The following is a 20,246-nucleotide window of genomic DNA, read 5'->3' as shown; positions in this document are numbered from 1 at the left end:
AAAAACTCTGCAGCATTGAAGGAGGGATTGGTCCCCATCATTCTTAAATGGAAGAAGTTTGGAACCACCAAAGCTCTTCCTAGAGCTGCCTGCCTGGCCAAACTGAGCAATCGGGGGGGAGAGAAGGGCCTTGGTCAGGGAGGTGACCAAGAACCCAATATGGTCACTCTGACAGAGCTCCAGAGTTCCTCTGTGGAGATTGGTGGAGTCCTTCTGGAAGAACTCCATCAATCAGGCCTTTATGGTAGAGTGGCCAGACGAAAGCCAGCAAAAGACACAACAGACCGCTTGGAGTTGGCCAAAAGGCACTTAAAGACTGATCATAAGAAACAAGATTTGGTCTAAGGCACTGCATCTCAGAGCAGGAGGCGTCACTACAATCCCTGGTTTGATTCCAGGCTGAACCACATCTGGCCGTGATTGGGAGTCCCGTAGGGCGGCGCACAATTAGCCCAGCGTTGTCCGGGTTTGGCCGGGATGGGCTGTCATTGTAAATAAGAATGTGTTCTTAACTGACTTGCCTAGTTAAATTAATAAAAACGTCTAATTTGCAAAAACGTCTAAAAACCTGTTTTTGCATTTTGGTAGATTGATAAGGGGACCTGAAATCGAACCAGGGTCTGTAGTGATGCCTCATGCAGTGGAATAAGTGCAATAACTCAATCTGGCCTTATACTCCTAAACAACGCAATTTTTACACGTTGGCTAAGGGTAAAGTCAAATTTTAGTTTTAGGAACAGAAAACTGTATTGAGATTCAACGATGAGAAAATGTGCATAGTGTCGGCCAAAATCCGTCTCGCGCGATCTTCTCCCACTGCCGGCCACCGGGCTTCCTCTCATCTCCATATTTGGTGGTGAGTGGAAACGCCAAAGGGATGCTTCATATTTATATATCCGGGGAAACATCTGGCTCATTCTGTGATATAAAAAACGTATACTGTCATGCTAGTAACTACAAGCCAGTATGCTGATAGCAGCGCGGAATAGTCAGTATATTCCAATGTTTGGTGATAGTCAAATTGCTGCTGAAAGCCCCTACAAAGATGGCGGCTGCAATGGTTCATAAGCTTTCGTCACACGGACACGCTTTTACGCGTGCGCTGAATACATTTTGGTACCTCCCGTACAATAGATGGCAGTCATATGTTCGTTTTGGTTTCTAGAAACAACATCGTCTGTCAAAGAACAATTGTGTGGTTAGAAAATGAGACTGTTGCTTTTGATTGCTGGAATATTCTGTAAAGTTACTCAAGGAAGTAATTTGACAGCACGCATTTAGAAAACCAAGTCTTATTTTGTACAAATATATATAAAATAACTATTCGCAATTTGACAATTGCCCACTTCTGCAAAAGCGTCGAGACGGAAAATAGTTTTCCTGGTCGCGAGCTACAGCGAGGATCTATTCAATCATCACATCCCAGACAGTTGTCTTCAAATTAATACTTGCTAAATGGGTGCTCATCGAAGTGAGGGACGGAGGGATTGGCTTCAACAAGATGCTGTTGAACAGCCGCCCATACAAACTATGGTGAGCGCTAAGCATCTACAAATTCCATAACATAATACTTTCTTACGAACTGTGAATGCTTACGAACTGTGATTACACAGTCATGTTACGATAAAGTGCACAACTGATAGTCCTTTTAAATAGTTTTGTATTTGTCAGTGAAAGTGGACAACTGTTAGTCCTTAAATTAGCATATCTCATCTGTCAATGACGGATAGCTATCGCAGATTGACAGTTTGAGCTCATTCCTTAATTTTTGCGTGGAAGCGAGGCAATTGTGTTTTGCGATTGTCATTTCAACAGTCTATAGGCCGGGTGTACGCTATACGTTTTTGACGTCCCAGACGAATTTTCATAATATGGGTGAAATACTATGAATTTGGGCTAGGATCAGTACATCGGGACTAGCGTAGTTTTGAGCGGGTCAAGGACGCACCAATGATGAGTGTTCCGTTCTCCAGACCCTTGTCGGATGTCCCGATAATTTTCTGACATTTCAGAAATGTTGGTCGTGCATCTTGTAGTATGACCAGTGCTACGAAGCGATTGGGAAAGGACTACTGTAGAATTAGGCAATGAGCATTCCGCATGTGAGACCAAAACAATGATGGCGAAGAGGAAGGCATCAACGTGGGTGGAGTTGTGGAGAGAACGCGGCTGCCTTCGCAATGTGCAAGTTCGTTTTACATGGCCCGGTGTCCCTTGTTTAGACCAATGGTTTAGACCATTTCATTGGTCCTTAAGTGAAATCTGTCCTCACTCGGTGCACCGGGCTATGCTAAACTAAATCCTTCAATATTGGCCTACATCTGCGTCCTGCCATGACATAAACCAAAAAGATAATTTCATATTGTTTTTTTTTCTTCATATTAAGTCTGCGTCTCCGTCTCTTTTTAAATATATATATTTTTTTTACAAAAAGTATACATCTGCACATAATGCAGCTCACTGTTTCAGTGTCGGCATATTTTTCCTTACGACAACCAACAAACTCAGGGCAGGAACAACGAGGGAATTAATAATCGTGTAACGTTAGTACCCACGTCCTGTGGTTGAGAATGGACGGAATGAAAGATTTGGATGAAGGAAATCAGAAAATGTGAGCACGTCAAAGTTAAGATTTTAAGTCGTGTAGTGTGTGCACAGCAAAAGTGTTGCAGTAGTTGTTGGTTATCAAATGTATTTATAAACTGGGCGTTCAAGCCCTGAATGCTGATTGTCTGAAAGCTGTTGTATATTTAAGCAATAAGGCACAAGGGGGTGTGGCTGTTCTGAGGCACGACGTAACGCGCGCCTTGTTGCTATTATAAACTGGTTACCAATGTAATTAGAGCAGTAAAAATAATGTTTTGTCATACCCCTTGGTATACAGTCTGATATACCACGGCTGTCAGCCAATCAGCATTCAGGGTTCGAACCACCCAGTTTATAATAGACTATATACCACGGGTATGACAAAACATTTGATTTTTTTTTACTGCTCTAATTACATTGTAACCAGTTTATAATAGCGATAAGACACAACGGGGGTTTGTGGTATATTGACAGCTAAGGGCTGTTCTAATTAAGCAATAAGGCACCTCGGGGATATACCACAAACCCTTGAGGTGCCTTATTGCTTAATTAGAATTCAGTGTTTTGAATTATAACATAACTGAAGCCGGGCGGGCCAGTTGTCCTCTTTGACGCCTCACTCAATTAAAATGTCTCTATTCTGGTGTTTTATTGCTGACTCTGTGCATCCTTTGCCTCTTCTTCCAGAATCCATGGAACATCATGATAAAACACAGACAGGTCCATCGCAGGGGTAGACGCTCACAGATGACCGTGAGGTAAGTTGACTGACTGTTAAAGGGATAGTTCACTCAAACACATCTGAGTATTTTGTTAATTAGTCCACTTTTAATAGTAATACAATACCAAGCATTGTACATGTCAGCAGTCAAGTTTAAGATATAGCATTTTTAGTACAGAGCTGATTTGTTTTGTGAGAATGACTTTCCAGACAGATTTTCCAAAATATGTAATATAGCTTATCTATTCACTATCATTGTTCATCTAGCTACACAGATCCTGTTATATCCATGGACCTCCTCCGAACGGTTCTGCAGCCCAGCTTCAACGAGGACATTATGGGAGTCTTCAGAAAATACATGAAGGTAAGTCTGCTGGATATATTTTCTTCCAAATTCCATGCATTTTAAATGGCAATTATCCCATTGCTATGTGAATATCTCCACACAGTGCATACTCCCAGGACATACATTTGTTTACTCATAACTTCAACTATTGTAATACTCTCGAGGGATTTAATCAAATTTGAAATCCTTACTCAACACAGCTTACAAATTGAACATGCTTTTTATTAGGCATTTTTCATAGTACCTTTTCATATGATTTAATGAGAGCACGGAATGGTTTTACACCCCAAACAAATCTGAAATGTAAACAAATTGTCACTACTTTGCCTTTGATATGCTCATACGTTGGCATTTATTTGTCTCTGAAATGTGACTACTTTCTTCTGTTGAGAGCAGTCTTCGTAGTTTGACTTTCTTTACCGCAGTTCTTTGAGAAAGCAGCCAGCAATGTCAAGGAGAACGTTGGAGACGACGTGCAGACCGACCAGCTGATCCGAGAAGCCTGCAGAAACTGCCTAGAAAATGTAAGAAATCAGCTAAATGTATTTAAGAAGTATCTCTGTGTAGATTGTGTTTAACACAGAGACATCTATGAGTAATGTTCATTTCTTGTCCCTTGTCAGGCCAAACAGATCTTCTCAGATGGGGAGAAAGCGGCAGTGGCAAGACCAGGGCCTGAGCTTCCATTCAAGGTCAAGGAAGATTTTAAATGAGTCTGGAGAACGATGGCTTTTTCTCCATCCGTCTTTCCTCGATTCCTCACCTCAAAGTGCATTAGAGGAGAAGGACTGAGGGGAGGGCCTTGAAACTTCTCCTCCAATATGGTTGAAAGGAGGCGAGGAGACAATATGCGAGATATTGCAGAAGGACTTATCTAGATGGAGCCCAAATCTCATATAAATGAAGTTGTTTTAATGTGAACATGATACACTGATTCACGCTTCCAAACAGTTATGTTGTTATTTGAAAGTGAGGATGCTGGCTGGAAGTATGAATGAGTGATTTACTCATTGCATTAGTCTTATTGCTCCAAAATCATAAATGGAGTTCTTGGAAGGAAAGTAGAGAGAACGCTGTCACTTTCATCTCAGCAACAATGTCTATTTTCTTACAGCGGGTGAAACTGGAGGATGAGTCCAGCCAGAGGGCCAGCCCTGTTCCCAAAAAGGTAAACTAGTCTGCCCTTGTTGAAATAAACTTTTAGACTTCATTAAAAAAATAATAAACGTACCCAAAACCCAGAGTAACTGACAATATGGAAATTATTATTTTTTTTTTACAGCGGAAAGGACGCCCAACCGCTCCTGTCGGTTCTTACGACAAACCTGTTACATATAGCAATGTGTGAGTATGTGCTCTTGTTCGACAAGACATGATTTCACCTTGCTGCCAGTGAAGTTGTTTTCTTTATCAAAACCTATGCAAAATACAAGTTAAAGCACTGATTCATGAATGCTCATACTCAAATTCACATAATAGTGATGGTAATTTTGTGTTTTTATTTAACCTTTATTTAACTAGGCAAGTCAGGTAAGACAAATTCTTATTTACAATGACGGCCTAGGAACAGTGGGTTAACTACCTTGTTCAAGGGCAGAACGGCAGATTTTTACCTTGTCAGCTCGGGGATTTAACCTTTCGGTTACTGACCATATGCGCTAACCTCTAGGCTACCTGTCGCCCTGGATCTCAGCAATGTAAATCTAGCTTAAAATGAATATTCAAACATTTATGCTGTAAAATGCCATGATTCATATGCACGTTCACCCAGTGTTTTCCTCCCTCTGTAGGCCCAAGCCCAAGACATTGGAGTCCGTAAAGCGTGAGGGACCAAAGGTGAGTTTATTGCATTTATTAATTACGTGATAATGTCTAAATACAATAGTCATCGATCGATTACCGTGAAACTATAACTATTTTCCCTCGTGCATTCTAATATTGCAAAAGCACTGTCCTTTTTGGATAACATTAAGATGAAAAGTATGTAGTTTGTTTGCATTATGTCCCATGGATTTGAGTATAATTCATTTTCTCTATACAATACGTTTTATATTATACAGTGGGACCCTTCCAGACTGAATGAAGGAAGCACATTTGTTCTTGGGTCCAGGGCAAACAAGTAAGTGGAAATTAAGGGCAGTATTAACAATGTTCAATTGACTCACAAAAAAATAGAAAGATGATGACATTGAGTTACATGGGAGTGTGGGCCAATGTCCAACTGTATATTTGCCTGCATTGTTTCTAATGAATATCCAAATCCCTGCTTATCTGTAGGGCTTTAGGAATGGGCGGCACCAGAGGAAGGATTTACATCAAACATGCTGAACTCTTCAAGGTAAATCTCTCTCTCTCGTGATGTACATTTGGTTGTATATCAAACATACAGATCTGGCTCCAAATCTAACCTACTGCATGATCCCAAATGTATTTTGGGACAAAATAAGAGCAATGAAAGAAGCATCAACTAAAATATTTTCCAGACTGTTTATTTATAGTACATTCAGAGAACATGACATATGTAAAAATGTTATGATAAATATGTTCTCTGTCTAGAATCAACATCTATGTATATTGGCAGGATCCTCCTTTTTTATTTTTATTTTTACAATAAATGTACTAAGGGATCCTATTATAGATCTCCTATGGTATATAACTCAGAAACCACCCTTTGGACATCTGGGCAGTGGTCCTAATCAAATGAAAAACGGCCATCCAGCAAGCCAAGGTCTACTATCTCTCTTGCTTGATGGGTTATGTAGTTGGACCATTATTTGGTATTGGTCAGAAGAAAGGTGTTCTCTTCTTCATAAGCACACTACATTGCACTTCATAAGCACACTACCATGCAACAGCAGCGGCCTGTTGCATAGTAGAGTCTTCCGGGATCCATAGGATGGCTGTGCATTGAACAGAAACTTTTACTGACCTCAACAGTTACGTTATCCTCCTTGCTGCTTTCATTGGTCAATGCATCAGAAATGGATTCAGTGGAACAGAAGCCCTGGCTTATAGAATGAGTTTGTTCCACTAAGGTGGACTCAACATCTACAACAGTCTCTCCCTCAAAGGGAGTGTTTGCCAAGTTTTTCTCATCCCTTAAGGAGTCATGGACTTTCTGGGGCAGAGTCTTGAGTAGTTTTTGATCACAACTGGTTTATAAAACTCTTCAAATTCAAGATTAAATGTAAAATAACATCACTGATCGGGGTTGTCCACATTAATGCGTTTCAGAATGTGCCCCATTCCCTTGTAAATCAGGATAATCTGGGATTCATCAAAGCATCATTTGTTGTTGTATTTGGACAGTCACAAAATGTTATAGAGGTTGAGTAAAAAACTATTTAGCTTAAATTTGTTGTTGTAGTGAAAACTAAGTTATCAGGAAAGGTAAGAAGACAGTTCTTGCTTAGTTTTACGAATAATAACTGATGTCCTTGGATATGGCAACAGGTTGTTTACTTCAGTTACAGGTATTTCAATACAGTTTAGTAATAGATAAGTCTTTGGCGCAAGATTCAAGTGACACGTTTTTTTTTGCTCTGACTATGCACACACACTGGTCTCTACCCAAACACTCACACATATTTACAATGACACCACAGCACACATTACATACACCCACTCATCTATACTGAAACCACACAGTTTTTAACACTTGCCACATACGCTGCTGCTACAGATCATTGTATTATCTATCCTGTTGCGTAGTCACCCTACTCTACACCATACTCACACTACATAGCTACCTAATTACCTCGTACCCCTTTACATCAGCACGTCACAAAGTGCTGATACAGAAACCCAGCCTAAAACCTCAAAGTGCAAGCAATGGAGATGTAGAAGCATGGTGGCTAGGAAAAACTCACTAGAAAGGTAGGAACCTAGGAAGAAACCTAGAGGAAGCAGGCTCTGAGGGGGTGGTCAGTCCTCTTCTGGCTGTGCCGGGTGGACATTATAACAGTACATGGCCAAGATGTTCTTAGATGACCAGCAGGGTCAAATAATAATTACAATGGTTATAGAGGGTGCAATAGGGTCGACAGGTAGCCTAGTGGTTAGAGCGTTGGACTAGTAACCGAAAGGTTGTACGATCGAATCCCCGAGCTGACATGGTACAAATCTGTCCTTCTGCCCCTGAACAAGGCAGTTAACCCACTGTTCCTAGGCCGTCATTGAAAATAAATGTGTTCTTAACTTGCCTAGTTAAATAAAGGTAAAATAAAAACAGGTCAGCACCTCAGGAGTAAATGTCAGATCTCTTTTCATAGCTGAGCATTCAGAGGTCAAGACTGCGGGTGCGGGAGTAGAGGGAGAGGCTGGGTTGAAACAGCAGGTCTGGGATAAGGTAGCATGTCCAGTGAACAGGTCAGGGTTCCATAGCCGCAGGCAGAACAGCAGAAACTGGATCAGCAGCACGAGCAGGTGGGACAGCCAGGCCAGATAGTCCTGGGGCATGGCCCTAGGGCTCAGGTCTTTCGAGAGGGGAGAAAGTAAGAGAGATGTGGGAGAATTTGAGGGAGCATACTTAAGATCACACAGGACACCAGATAAGACGGGAGAATTGCACCAGGTAGGACAGACTGACCATAGCCCCCCGGCACATAGACTAAACTCAGCAAAAAAAGAAATGTCCTCTCACTGTCAATTGTGTTTATTTTCAGCAAACTTAACGTGTAAATATTTGTATGAACGTATGATTCAACAACTGATACATAAACTGAACAAGTTCCACAGACATGTGACTAACAGAGATGGAATAATGTGTCCCTGAACAAAGGGGGGGATCGAAAGTAACAGTCAGTATCTGGTGTGGCCACCAGCTGCGTTAAGTACTGCAGTGCATGTCCTCCTCATGGACTGCGACATATGCCAGTTCTTGCTGTGAGATGTTACCCCACTCTTCCACCAAGGCACCTGCAAGTTCCCAGACATTTCTGGGGGGAATGGCCCTAGCCCTCAACCTCTGAACCAACAGGTCCCAGACGTGCTTAATGGGATTGAGATCCGGGCTCTTTGCTAGCCAAGGCAGAACACTGACATTCCTGTCTTGCAGGAAATCACACACAGAACAAGCAGTATGGCTGGTGGCGTTGTCATGCTGGAGGGTCATGTCAAGATTGAAACGTCGCTTTTTCACTGTTGCTCCAAGCAGAGGAAACTGCAATTCTGAAATTACATCAAAAAGCGTGAAGACTTCTGCCTGAAGCCCATACACGCAGCAGCGTACATGTTGGACCCCAAGTATGCTGGCAGTAGCATCCTGTCTGGTGCAGAGATCAACAAGGCCTATGGTGTCATCACTCCCGTATCTCGCCACCTTGGCCAGTCTGGCAAAGTACACTTCCAAGCAAGGGCTTTGGGATGGAGATGCAATATGGCAGTCGTGCCAACATATCTCATCAGCCACCTGGTGGAAGGTACTTCTTTCCCCTGTTGCCTCCATCCTCCTCCAAATCCCACCAACATCAGCCGCCTCGGAGCGCAACTGGTCCTTGTTTGGGAACACACACATCAAAGCACGCAACAGACTGACCAATACAAGGTTTGAAAAATTGGTGGCCATCCAGGCAAATTTGAGGCTTTTTGAGGCTGACAACGAGCCATCCTCAACAAGGTTGGAAAGTGACAGTGAAAATGAGGCCTCAGTCTGATGTTCAAGAGGTGGCCATTGAGGAGGTCCAGGGAGAAGACATGGAAGCCTGAGAGGATGACAACCAAAGCTTCATTTTCTAGACTATCATTTTACAGATGTATGTTGAAAACATTTTTGGGAGATGTGATGGATCATTGGTGATTATTCAATATTCTCGTTTTTTTGTTGTTCACTGAAATCATCCAATGTGAAAAGTCAACTCATTTAATTAAAGTTACATTTGTAACTAAATTATTTTTTTATTTCTATTGGAAGGATTTAATAATTTACAATTGTCTACTTCTGATAAGGTAAAATGTGTGTTTGTTTCCATATGATATGGTAAATATATCCAATGCAAAAACAATCTAAATTTTATATGGTATTAATTTTCAAATATTCCCACGGAAATGTTCAACCTCTGAATATTCCCCAAAATGTGCAACCCTACATGAGACAGGGGAGGTCAGGGGACACTGTGGCCCTGTTCAACGATACCCCCAGACAGGGCCAACTAGGCGGGATATAACCCCATCCACTTTTCCAAAGCACAGCCCCCACACCACCAGAGGGATATCAACAAACCACCAACTTACTACCCTGAGACAAGGCGGAGTATAGCCCACGAGGATCTCCCCCACCACACAAGCCCGAGAGGATGCAAAACCAGACAGAAAAATCACGTCAAGTCGAGTATAGCGAAAAGCCTGGCACGACGTGATGCACCCCTCCTAGGGACGGCATGGGAGAGCACTGGCAAGCCAGTGACTCAACCCCCGTCATAGGGTCCGAGAATGAGAGTGGGGAGCCGGCCAGGCAGAGACCGCAAGGGTGGTTCGTCACTACAGTGCCTTGCCGTTCACATTCGCACCCTTGGGCCAGACTACACTCAATCATAGGACCTACTGAAGAGATGAGTCTTTAGTAAAGATTGAGACCGAGTCTGAGTCTCACATGGATCGGCAGACCGTTCCATACAAATTGAGCTCTATAGGCGAAAGCCCTGCCTCCAGCTGTTTGCGTATACATTTTGCTGTTTGCTTATACAGCCATGCAATCTCCATAGACAAACATTGGCAGTAGACTGGCCTTACTGAAGAGTTCAGTGACTTTCAATGTGGCACCGTCATAGGATGCCACCTTTCCAACAAGCCAGCTGGTCAAATGTATTCCCAGCTAGAGCTGGCCCGGTCTAATATAATTGCTGTTATTGTGAAGTGGAAACGTCTTGGAGCAACAACGGCTCAGCCGTGAAGTGGTAGGCCTCACAGAACGGGACTGCAGAGTGCTGAAGCGTGTAAAAATCATCTGTCCTTGGTTGCAACACTCACTACCGAGTTCCAAACTGCCTCTGGAAGCAACATCAGCACAATAACTGCTCGTCAGAGCTTCATGCCAAGTTTCGGCTGGAGTGGTGTAAAGCTTGCCGCTATTGGACTCTGGAGCAGTGGAAACATGTTCTCTGTAATGATGAATCACGCTTCACCGTCTGGCAGTCCGACGGATGAATCTGGGTTTGGCGGATGCCAGGAGAGCTCTACCTGACCGACTGCGTAGTGCCAACTGTAAAGTTTGGTGGAGGATAAATAATGGTCTGGGGCGATTTTTCATGGTTCGAGGTTGGCCCCTTAGTTCCAGTGAAGGGAAATCTTAACAGCATACAATGACATAACAGCATACAATTACATTCTAGATGATTCTGTGCTTCCAACTTTGTGGCAATCGTTTGAAGGTCCTTTACTGTTTCAGCATGATAAGGATAGTGCACAAAGCGAGGTCCATACAGAATTTTGGGGGGGAAATCGGTGTGGAAGAACTTGACTGGCCTGCACAGAGCCCAGACCTCAACCCCATCAAACAACTTTGGGATAAATTGGAACGACCAGCAGAATGTCTATGGTCTATGTCATCATAGAAAGTAATCAACATTCTAATCATGCCTCAACATTCTATTGCTATGATCTCAACCTCGCTCTCGTCCTTTATGCCTATCTTTAGTACTAACAAAAATGTCCACCTATTAGAACCTCCTATAAAAATGACCCTGGCCTCAAGGTTTTGTGACGCTGACATGAATTGACCAAGTGGATGACCTCTTGATTCATGTGTACATTGGGAGCTAAAAAACTGAATTGCAGTAGCACATACAATAACATCTAAAAGTCAAAGATATGGAACAGGAATGGCCATGTGCGATGACAGTTGCATCACTGCTCTGTTATGCTAACCAACCTGTGAGTGAGACAACCAGTATCCCCTACCCATAAACCATCACAAAGCTTACATAAAGTAATAATACTGTGTGTTTTTTTCAGTATGCGGCTGATGCTCAGGACAAACACTGGTTGGCAGAGAGACAGCATATGAGAGCCACAGGTGGAAAGATGGTAAGAGCTCTGTACAAAAACTCTAACCTGGTTGCAGATATCTTTGTGCTTTAGCCAAACTCCTCTGTCATGTTCTTTGTCATGCAAAGTTGGCTGAAGGACAACTTTGTGGACTACCCTACCAAATTCACATCCAAATGTGAGTTATACAGACATACAGTGTCAGTTATACAGTGTGTACAAACCATTAAGGACCTGCTCTTTCTATGACACACTGACCAGGTCAATCCAGGTGAAGGCTATTATCCCTTGTTGACGTCACCAGTTAAATCTACTACAATCGGTGTAAGATGAAGGGGAGGAGACGGGTTAAAGAAGGATTTTTAAGCTTTGATACATGGATTGTGTATGTGTGTCATTGAGGGTGAATGGGCAAGACCAGCGGTTCCCAAACTAGAGGTCGCGACCCTTTTTGAAAATGATTCAACTCTAAAAGATCCATTTCAACCAGAGTGATCATAGGAAAAGGCCGCAGTTGACCATTGCACTTGAATCATTCCTGCGCTATGAAACCACACACTATTGCAGAGACTTTGACATTACCGGCTGCAATTGATATGGTGAAAACAATGTGTAGGGAGGCACAGAAACTCACATTAATTCCTTTGTCAGATAACACTGTTAATCAAAGAATTTATGCTATTGCTAACAATCAAGAGGAAACTGAATGAACGACTCAAACTCCCCAGCTTAAGCTCTCCAAATGCACGTTAGCTGTGAGGGCTGAGATGCCCATGCATTGACTTTTGTTCGCTATACATGTTGGGGAATTCTTTTCACAAAGTCATATTGTTCTTTTTCGCGATTCCCGAGCATGAAATGGCACAGGGGATGTTCAGTGTGCTGTGTGGCTATATTGACCAAAACCTGGTTCTATGGGATTGAATGGTGGGCTTTTGCACAAATGGGGCTCTTATGGCAGGTTGGCAGGCAGTCCTCTGCAATCTAGTTATGAATGTGTCTCCCTTTGCCATATGGACGCGTTGTATAATACACCGAGAGCAACTGATGGCAAAAGAGCTGAGCACAGAACTCTGCGATATACTGCAGCAGGTAACTTCGATTGTAAGCTACATCAAACCACATACACTGCGTGAACGCCTGTTCACAAAACCACATGGAGATATGGGATCAGAGCATGACAATGTTCTGTTTCACCCCGAGGCTTGGTGGTTATCGAGGGGGAGCGTTGGAAAGATGTTTCACATTGAGAGAGGAACTGTCATCATTCACAATGGATGTGTCGTGGAAATTCTTACACAGGGACACTCAAAGTCAAACTTAAATGTATCATCCTTTATTTGTCAGCGTGCTGGAGAGGTTCTAACCAACTCAATGCACCATAGTACATATGTCTATCAGGAGCTCTGCCTGGGCAGCCCCAGCAGTTGTCTGGTATACAGAAAAGGTACATTTGTATGATTTAGCATAATTCATGAATCATTACCATTTTGTTTCATTCGTGTGACAGACCAATATCTCACAATGCTTCTTCTCTCTAAGCTGAGACATTGAAACTGAGATTTATTTTGTTCTTTCTCAAAACAAGGTCTGGGCGTACTGCCAAATTGTAGCTACTGATAGTGAGGATTTTTACAGTCAGCCACTTGCATGAACACAGAAATTGGTTTATAGAACAGCACATGAATAGAACACAGAACTGTGTTAATAAGAAAAGCACAAACAAAAGTTAATTACAGATGTTAAAATACATTTTTAAAAACAGACTTGGTTGACTTTCTGTATAATAAAATAATGTCTCATTGACTATAAGACATACAGGTATTTGGGAAACTGAACGAACTTAATGCAAGCAATCTACATATGTGACCAAATCAGTGGATTCAAAGGAAATCATTATTATTGGAGAAAGGGAACTATGCCACCTTCCCTTGGCTGTGCATGTTTCTAACAGAAAACAGCATCAGTAAGTGTCCCACTCGAGTAATGACTGCTCACCTCCAATGCTTGGAAGAGCAATTTGGGATTTGGGACCTACTTCCAGGATATGGTAGTAGGTGCACTGGTTTGAGTGTGTCAAGAACTGCAACACTGCTGGGTTTATAGTAATTTAGTATGTTAAGATGCTTTTCTGTGCTGGAATGATGTGGGCGTATACACAACCGAATGCTGTGGACGTATACTGGTCATTACAAATATGAATATGAGCAGACTGCTGGTTGGCCCAATCATCCTCCTCTAGACCGCTGATTGGCCAGCTCATCCTCCTCAGGAGTATGACATCATTCTCTATGAGGAAATGGCAAGCATTTTTTTTAAACGGTCTGTGAGATACAAGTTTGAAGTGGGGTATTTAAGTTTTTTTTATATATATATATATATATTTTATTCATTCATTCATTGGCTGCATGAGTATAGCGTGAATCAACAACATTATTTGGGTATGTGTTAACAGAATATGAACATTTAAAAGTGAGATTTTCACAGAACAGTTATTTTAAGCTTCACTTTTCTGCTTTGTAAGCACTAGCTTCAAACAATATTTGTACTTATTGAAAAGTTATTTGTTGTTTAGATTTGTATGATTCTCTACAGTGTTGCTTATTTAGTCACAAACTGAAATGAGGTGAACATGAGAGTATATAGCAACCAGGTAATGGCGGAGCGATTTCTACATATTGTAAGTTTAAAAACAAGTTTGATTTGCTAAATGTATTAACAAATGTAAGCTAATCTGAACATTTTATGATTTAATAGGCCTATCTCCTTATTGAAGAGGACGTCCAGGACCTTTCTCTGAGTGACGATTACAAGTAAGGAAAACATTTTGTTGGTCCCCATGTTATCCAGTAAGTGTCAATCTGTCATTGAACTGAGTATCTCCGATGGCTATTCACTTCTTAAACCAGGCACACCTCACCTGGTCGCCCCAGATGAGTTGGCCATAGCCTACAGCTCAAACAGACTAAATCAAGCCCAATGGGTGTTACACTGGTGTCATGATGAGATTATGATTCTGTTGTGTATTGTTTATTTGATATTTTTTCCAGAGATTGCCCCGACCTAAAAATGACCCCAATTGAATTAAAGCCTTTTACTGTTCCTGGGTGGATGATTGAGAAGATGCAGAAAGCCATGGAGGTCCAGAGTTCGGGGAAGGAATAAAATTGTACTTTGTGTGCAGGGAAGGAATAAAATCCTATTTTGTGTCGCTATGGCACCATATTCCCCATATAGTGCACAACATTTGACCAGAGCAATATACTGTAGGTCATGGTCAAAAGTAGTGCACAACATAGGGAATAGGGTGCCATTTGGGATCCAGGCCTAGAAAACCACAGAAAGAATTCCTGTCATATCAAATCACGAGAGACTGGACAAGAGTGCTAATGTATTTTCTGCCTGTGTAGCTTTGGATGCAGTATCATTGTATACAACTACTGAACAGTGTTCTTTGATAAAGAAATGTGCCCCTTTTTCTATTTCTATCCTTACTGTACTGTAACGTTAAAAGGGGCTCTATGGCAGGCTATGGCCCCTTGGTAATAGAACGGTTCTTGGGGGTGAGGGTGTATTCCCCCCCCATAATGAATATATAAGGAGTTTCCATTGTTCTTGTACAGTGATTTTGTTTTCCCATTTACTAGACTGTATTCTCAATTTTATACAATGTCAGTTGCTTTTGTTTGTCATTTGCTGTGATTTTATTTTTTACTACAAACTTTCAAGAGCAGAATGTATTTAATTTTGTCTTTTCGGATTAGTTGACTATGATTTAAAAAGGATATGGGTGCTTGATCAATTTGTTAGTCATTTCTATGCAAAATAAATGTTTTAATGACTACAGCTATTTTTTGTTTAGTGTTTGTCATGGCATAAACCATGTCCTTTATCTATCAAAAACGTGAATCAACCATCACGTAATATACAGTTGAAGTCGAAAGTTTAGCTTAGCCAAATGCATTTAAACTTAGTTTTTCACAATTCCTGACATTAAATCCTAGTAAAAATTCCCCGTCTTAGGTCAGTTAGGATCACCACTTGATTTTAAGAACGTGAAATGTCAGATTAATAGTAGAGAATGATTTATTTCAGCTTTCATTTCTTTCATCACATTCCCGGTGGGTCAAACGTTTACATACACTAAATTAGTTTTTGGTAGCATTGCCTTAAACAATTTAAACTTGGGTCAAACGTTTCAGGTAGCCTTCCACAAGCTTCCCACAATGAGTTGGGTGAATTTTAGCCCATTCATCCTGACAGCTGGTGTAAGGGTGTCAGGTTTTAGGCCTCCTTGCTAGCACACTCTTTTTCAGTTCTGCCCACAAATGTTCTATAGGATTGAGGTCAGGGCTTTGTGATGGCCACTCCAATACCTTGACTTTGTTGTCCTTGAGCCATTTTGCCACAACTTTGGATGTATACTTGGGGTCATTTGTTAATTTGGAAGACCCATTTGCGACCAAGCTTTAACTTCCTGACTGATGTCTTGATGTTGCTTCAATATATCCACATAATGTTCCTTCCTCATGATGCTGCCACCCCTGTGCTTCACGGTTGGGATGGTGTTCTTCGGCTTGCAAGCCTCCCCCTTTTTCCTCCAAACATAATGATGGTCATTAAGGCCAAACGTTTCGATTTTTGTTTCATCAGACCAGAGGACATTTCTCCAAAAAGTATGATCTTTGGCCCCATGTGCAGTTGCAAACTGTAGTCTGACTTTTTAATGTGGTTTCGGAGCAGTGGCTTCTTCCTTGCTGAGCGACCTTTCAGGTTATGTCGCTATAGAACTTGTTTTACTGTGGATATAGATACTGTAAGGAAGTGCTATTTCTTATGCAGGTGACCAGCCTACTGCTATTACATTGCTATAACTGAGACAACGTATTTTCACAGTAAAACATGTTAGGTCCCATACAGGATAGCTCCCACACCCACACACACAGCACACACACATTACACACACTAACTGCCGAGGACACACAGATAAGACATACACCCACACATTGGGAGGAAGAGACAGCCTTGACTTGCAGAAACCAGCGCACACACCTAATCTCCTTCTTAGCTGAACATTGTGTGACAAGGAACTGCACGACAAGACTCAGAGGGATGACGGACGGCCCAACAGGACCAACCAGAAGACCAGAACTTCTAGACTCAACCTACTTTCTGTACTGTATATAACATACATGCACTCTGTTATCGGGGCTTCTTTTCTGCTGGTTCCTTAAGAACCGAATGAAATGGGCCCGTATACGTTGTACCAGATATCTTTACTCATAATTAAACTGTCACTTGTCATACAATTTACCACCTTGTCTGAATCGATCCTTGACCGGCTCACCCTCCTACATATCCCATCATCAACAATACTTTTGTGTCTGTTTCCTCCAGCATCTTCACAGGGTCCTTTGCTGCTGTTCTGGGATTAATTTGCACTTTTCGCACCAAAGTACGTTAATCTCTAGGAGACAGAACGCGTCTCCTTCCTGAGCGGTATGACAGCTGTGTGGTCCCATGATGTTTATACTTGCATACTATTGTTTGTACAGATGAACGCGGTACCTTCAGGCGTTTGGAAATTGCTCCCAAGGATGAACCAGACTTGTGGAGGTCTACAATTTTTTTTCTGGGGTCTTGGCTGAGTTCTTTTGATTTTTCCATGATGTCAAGCAAAGAGGCACTGAGTTTGAAGGTAGGCCTTGATATACATCCACAAGTACACCTCCAATTGACTCAAATTATGTCAATTAGCCTTATCAAGCTTCTAAAGCCATGACATTTTCTGGAATTTTCCAAGCTGATTAAAGGCACAGTCAACTTAGTGTATGTAAACTTCTGACCCACTGGAATTGTGATACAGTGAAATAATCTATTAACAATTGTTAGAAAAATTACTTGTAGATGTCCATACCGACTTGCCAAAACTATGGTTTGTTAACAAGACATTTGTGGAGTGGTTGAAAAACTAGTTTAAATGACTCTAACCTAAGTGTATATAAACTTCTGACTTCAACTGTATCTTTGTAGATGACTTCATGCACCGTTTGCTGTGTGGAAGCAGAGAGAACGGTGTATGGCTTGGGTGGCTGGAGTCTTTAATCATTTTCCTGGCCTTCCTTTCACATCGCCTGATATAGAGGTCCTGGAGGGCAGGGAGTTAGGCCCCAGTGATGTACTGTAGTGCCATGCAATCGAGGGCGGTTCTGTTGCCATACCAAACAGTGATGCAGCCAGTTAAGATGATCTCAATGATTTAGCTATATAACTTCTTCAGGATTTGAGGGCCCATGCCTAACCTTTTCATTCTCCTGACTGTGCGCGTGTGTGGACCATTTTAAATCCTTTGTGATTTGGATACCGAGGAGCTTGAAACTCTCAACCCGCTTCACTACAGCGCCGTCGATAACTTAGCTGTGATTGAGGGTTATTGCAGCCAAACTGCTTCAAATATAGTGATTAGCCTAAGTAGCTAGCTAGCTAAATGGCAGCCTATTTTATTAGTATCAACTATTTTGCTTAATTCAGAAAGTAGGCTTCACCACAGTTACATCTGTATGTATTAGCTAGCTAGCTTGCAAACTAGCTATTGTGATCTAATGTGAGCTAGCTAGCCAAGATGCGTTGTTTCTGACACATGCCACGATCCTGCTTGCTTTACATCCGACAGACATTTAGCTACCGTAGCTAGCTAGATAATTATTATCTATGAATATTGCAGCTAGCGGTGTAGACACTCACGCAGTAGCTTACCCGGCTTTTCTGACCAACTTCACGCAAATTTCAGCCTACTCCTGTCCAGTGGTTTAGTGCTATTTTTTTTTTAGGTTAGGGAGCACCAACAAATATGTAAATGACAGCACCAGTTCATCTATCAAATTTTGTGTCGACAGATGTAGACTATTGAATAGCCTGTCATTATAGAATGCATAAACTGCATCCTCCAATTGCGACGTCTACGGATGCTTGCTCACACATACTGTCTCAAGAAAATTGTATATTTTCCATATCATCAAACACCAGGTTAGGCATACCTAATTTCAAAAAAGGCCATCACTGTCAATCATGAATGATAATTATTGATGTTTTCCAGGTGAAACGTCCAAACTGCATCTGCATGCCAATCATTTGATCGATCTCAATCAGTTGGGAATATGCTTCCAACTTCCAGATCATATGTATTAGATTCGATTAAATCCATAAACAACCAATCAAAACATATATCCTGCCTAGTGGCACGCTCTTGAGTTTTGGTGCATGAGGGGAAAAAAGCCACTATTCTGCTTCAGCTAACCCTCCTTAAAATCTCATTAGAAATTAGGTGTTTTTGGTGGAACAGTAACGTTATAGGCCTCCTATGGTATGCTATTATATTCGGGTTCTGTTATGTAAAATGCAAATTAATATTTTTTCTTGCAAGACATTGATTCACCTTTGTTCCAACTTTACTATATGAGCACCAGCACCATTGTGAGAAGTGATAATATTCTATTTGTAATAATTATAATAAGTGACAGAGGATCGTGCAATGATGTTAAATCAGTTGAACCAGCCTGTGGTGCTGAAGGACAGCTGAATGATAGCTCTGCCATTCAGCCAGTTCAAGAACAACCAACAATTTGCAGTATAGTCTAATAGGCCTACTACTACGTGGTATAGCTATTTGTTGGCTATAGTCTAATGTAAATACAAATACTTATAGCTTAATATCATTATACTGTTTGCGAGGAGTGCTTTAGTTGCACATGCTAGCAGGTATTTCAGTGTATTGTGTATCATAAATACACTTTGATTTGATTCGCTTAAACACATGGTTGCAATATACCCTATTACAGAATAAAAGAAAACAGAGGTGAACAATCAATTCATATAATTTATTTGCATAAAACATGTTATCAAATCAATTGAACATTGAAAAAAGTGAACATAAATCTTGCCCCACCCTGACATACTAAGCTACTGTAGAACGGGCCCTGCCTCTCAACCAATAGTCAATAAAGGCTAAATATCCAAAGCAGGGCAACAGCAACTTCCAGAGAGAGTCAGGCTCCTTGGGCTTTGCGGTGGCCACTCAGGTTTGGATGTCCCTGGCAGAATAGTGTGGTCGCATATCATTCTGGTTTCCACTGTGCAAGAGGGGTCCATGGAGTTTCATGAACATCAAGGCAAACACACTGTGAATTTGGATCCTAGATCTAAATGGAATAATGATAAAGTTCATGTGGCTAAACCCCCTCCGAGCTGCTATCATGACACTCCGGCAGGCAGGCGGGTACAGAGTCCAGAACAGACAAGGGTCAGAACCAGGAGGACTAGATAAAGGAGAAAAGGCAAAGCAGGGAAAAAACGCTGGTAGGCTTAGACATACTATGAAGCCCAATAAACAAACACTTCGCTGCTTTAAATGAATTATTAATTTAAAACAATTTGACATGGGTGACAGGCGCATGGCCCCCCAGTACGATATACCAGTGGGTAGACAGAGGTTAAGATTAGGGTCGTCCCAAGGATCCCGAATAGCACAGACCTGTACAAATGAATTCGGACCAACCATTTGGCAAATCTGTCACTTCCGAATGATCTTTCACCCAATCACATCGAAGTATT

The 20,246-nt window shown here is 41.7% G+C and overlaps 1 protein-coding gene across 2 annotated transcripts; it reads left to right on the top strand.

The window, feature by feature from the left end:
- The first annotated feature begins 1,139 nt into the window (after window positions 1–1,139).
- On the top strand, window positions 1,140–15,486 carry LOC139370667 (deoxynucleotidyltransferase terminal-interacting protein 1-like). Of its 2 annotated transcripts, none has more exons than XM_071110280.1 (13): window positions 1,140–1,533; window positions 3,274–3,344; window positions 3,575–3,671; window positions 4,079–4,177; window positions 4,277–4,345; window positions 4,768–4,821; window positions 4,936–4,997; window positions 5,444–5,489; window positions 5,714–5,772; window positions 5,931–5,991; window positions 11,604–11,675; window positions 14,394–14,449; window positions 14,687–15,486. In XM_071110280.1, the coding sequence occupies exons 1-13, from the start codon at window positions 1,456–1,458 to the stop codon at window positions 14,799–14,801; spliced, it is 939 nt and encodes a 312-aa protein (XP_070966381.1). In that variant the 5' UTR covers window positions 1,140–1,455; the 3' UTR covers window positions 14,802–15,486. The 2 variants fall into 2 exon arrangements, with proteins under 2 accessions (XP_070966381.1, XP_070966382.1); XM_071110281.1 differs by lacking the exon at window positions 1,140–1,533 and adding an exon at window positions 2,275–2,611 and having other exon boundaries at window positions 14,687–15,482.
- Window positions 15,487–20,246: the final 4,760 nt, after the last annotated feature.

Source organism: Oncorhynchus clarkii, chromosome 17, assembly GCF_045791955.1.
Source record: "Oncorhynchus clarkii lewisi isolate Uvic-CL-2024 chromosome 17, UVic_Ocla_1.0, whole genome shotgun sequence".
Taxonomy (NCBI): domain Eukaryota; kingdom Metazoa; phylum Chordata; class Actinopteri; order Salmoniformes; family Salmonidae; genus Oncorhynchus; species Oncorhynchus clarkii.
The sequence above is the reverse complement of the archived record's forward strand: the minus strand, read 5'-3'. Positions and strand labels throughout refer to the sequence as shown.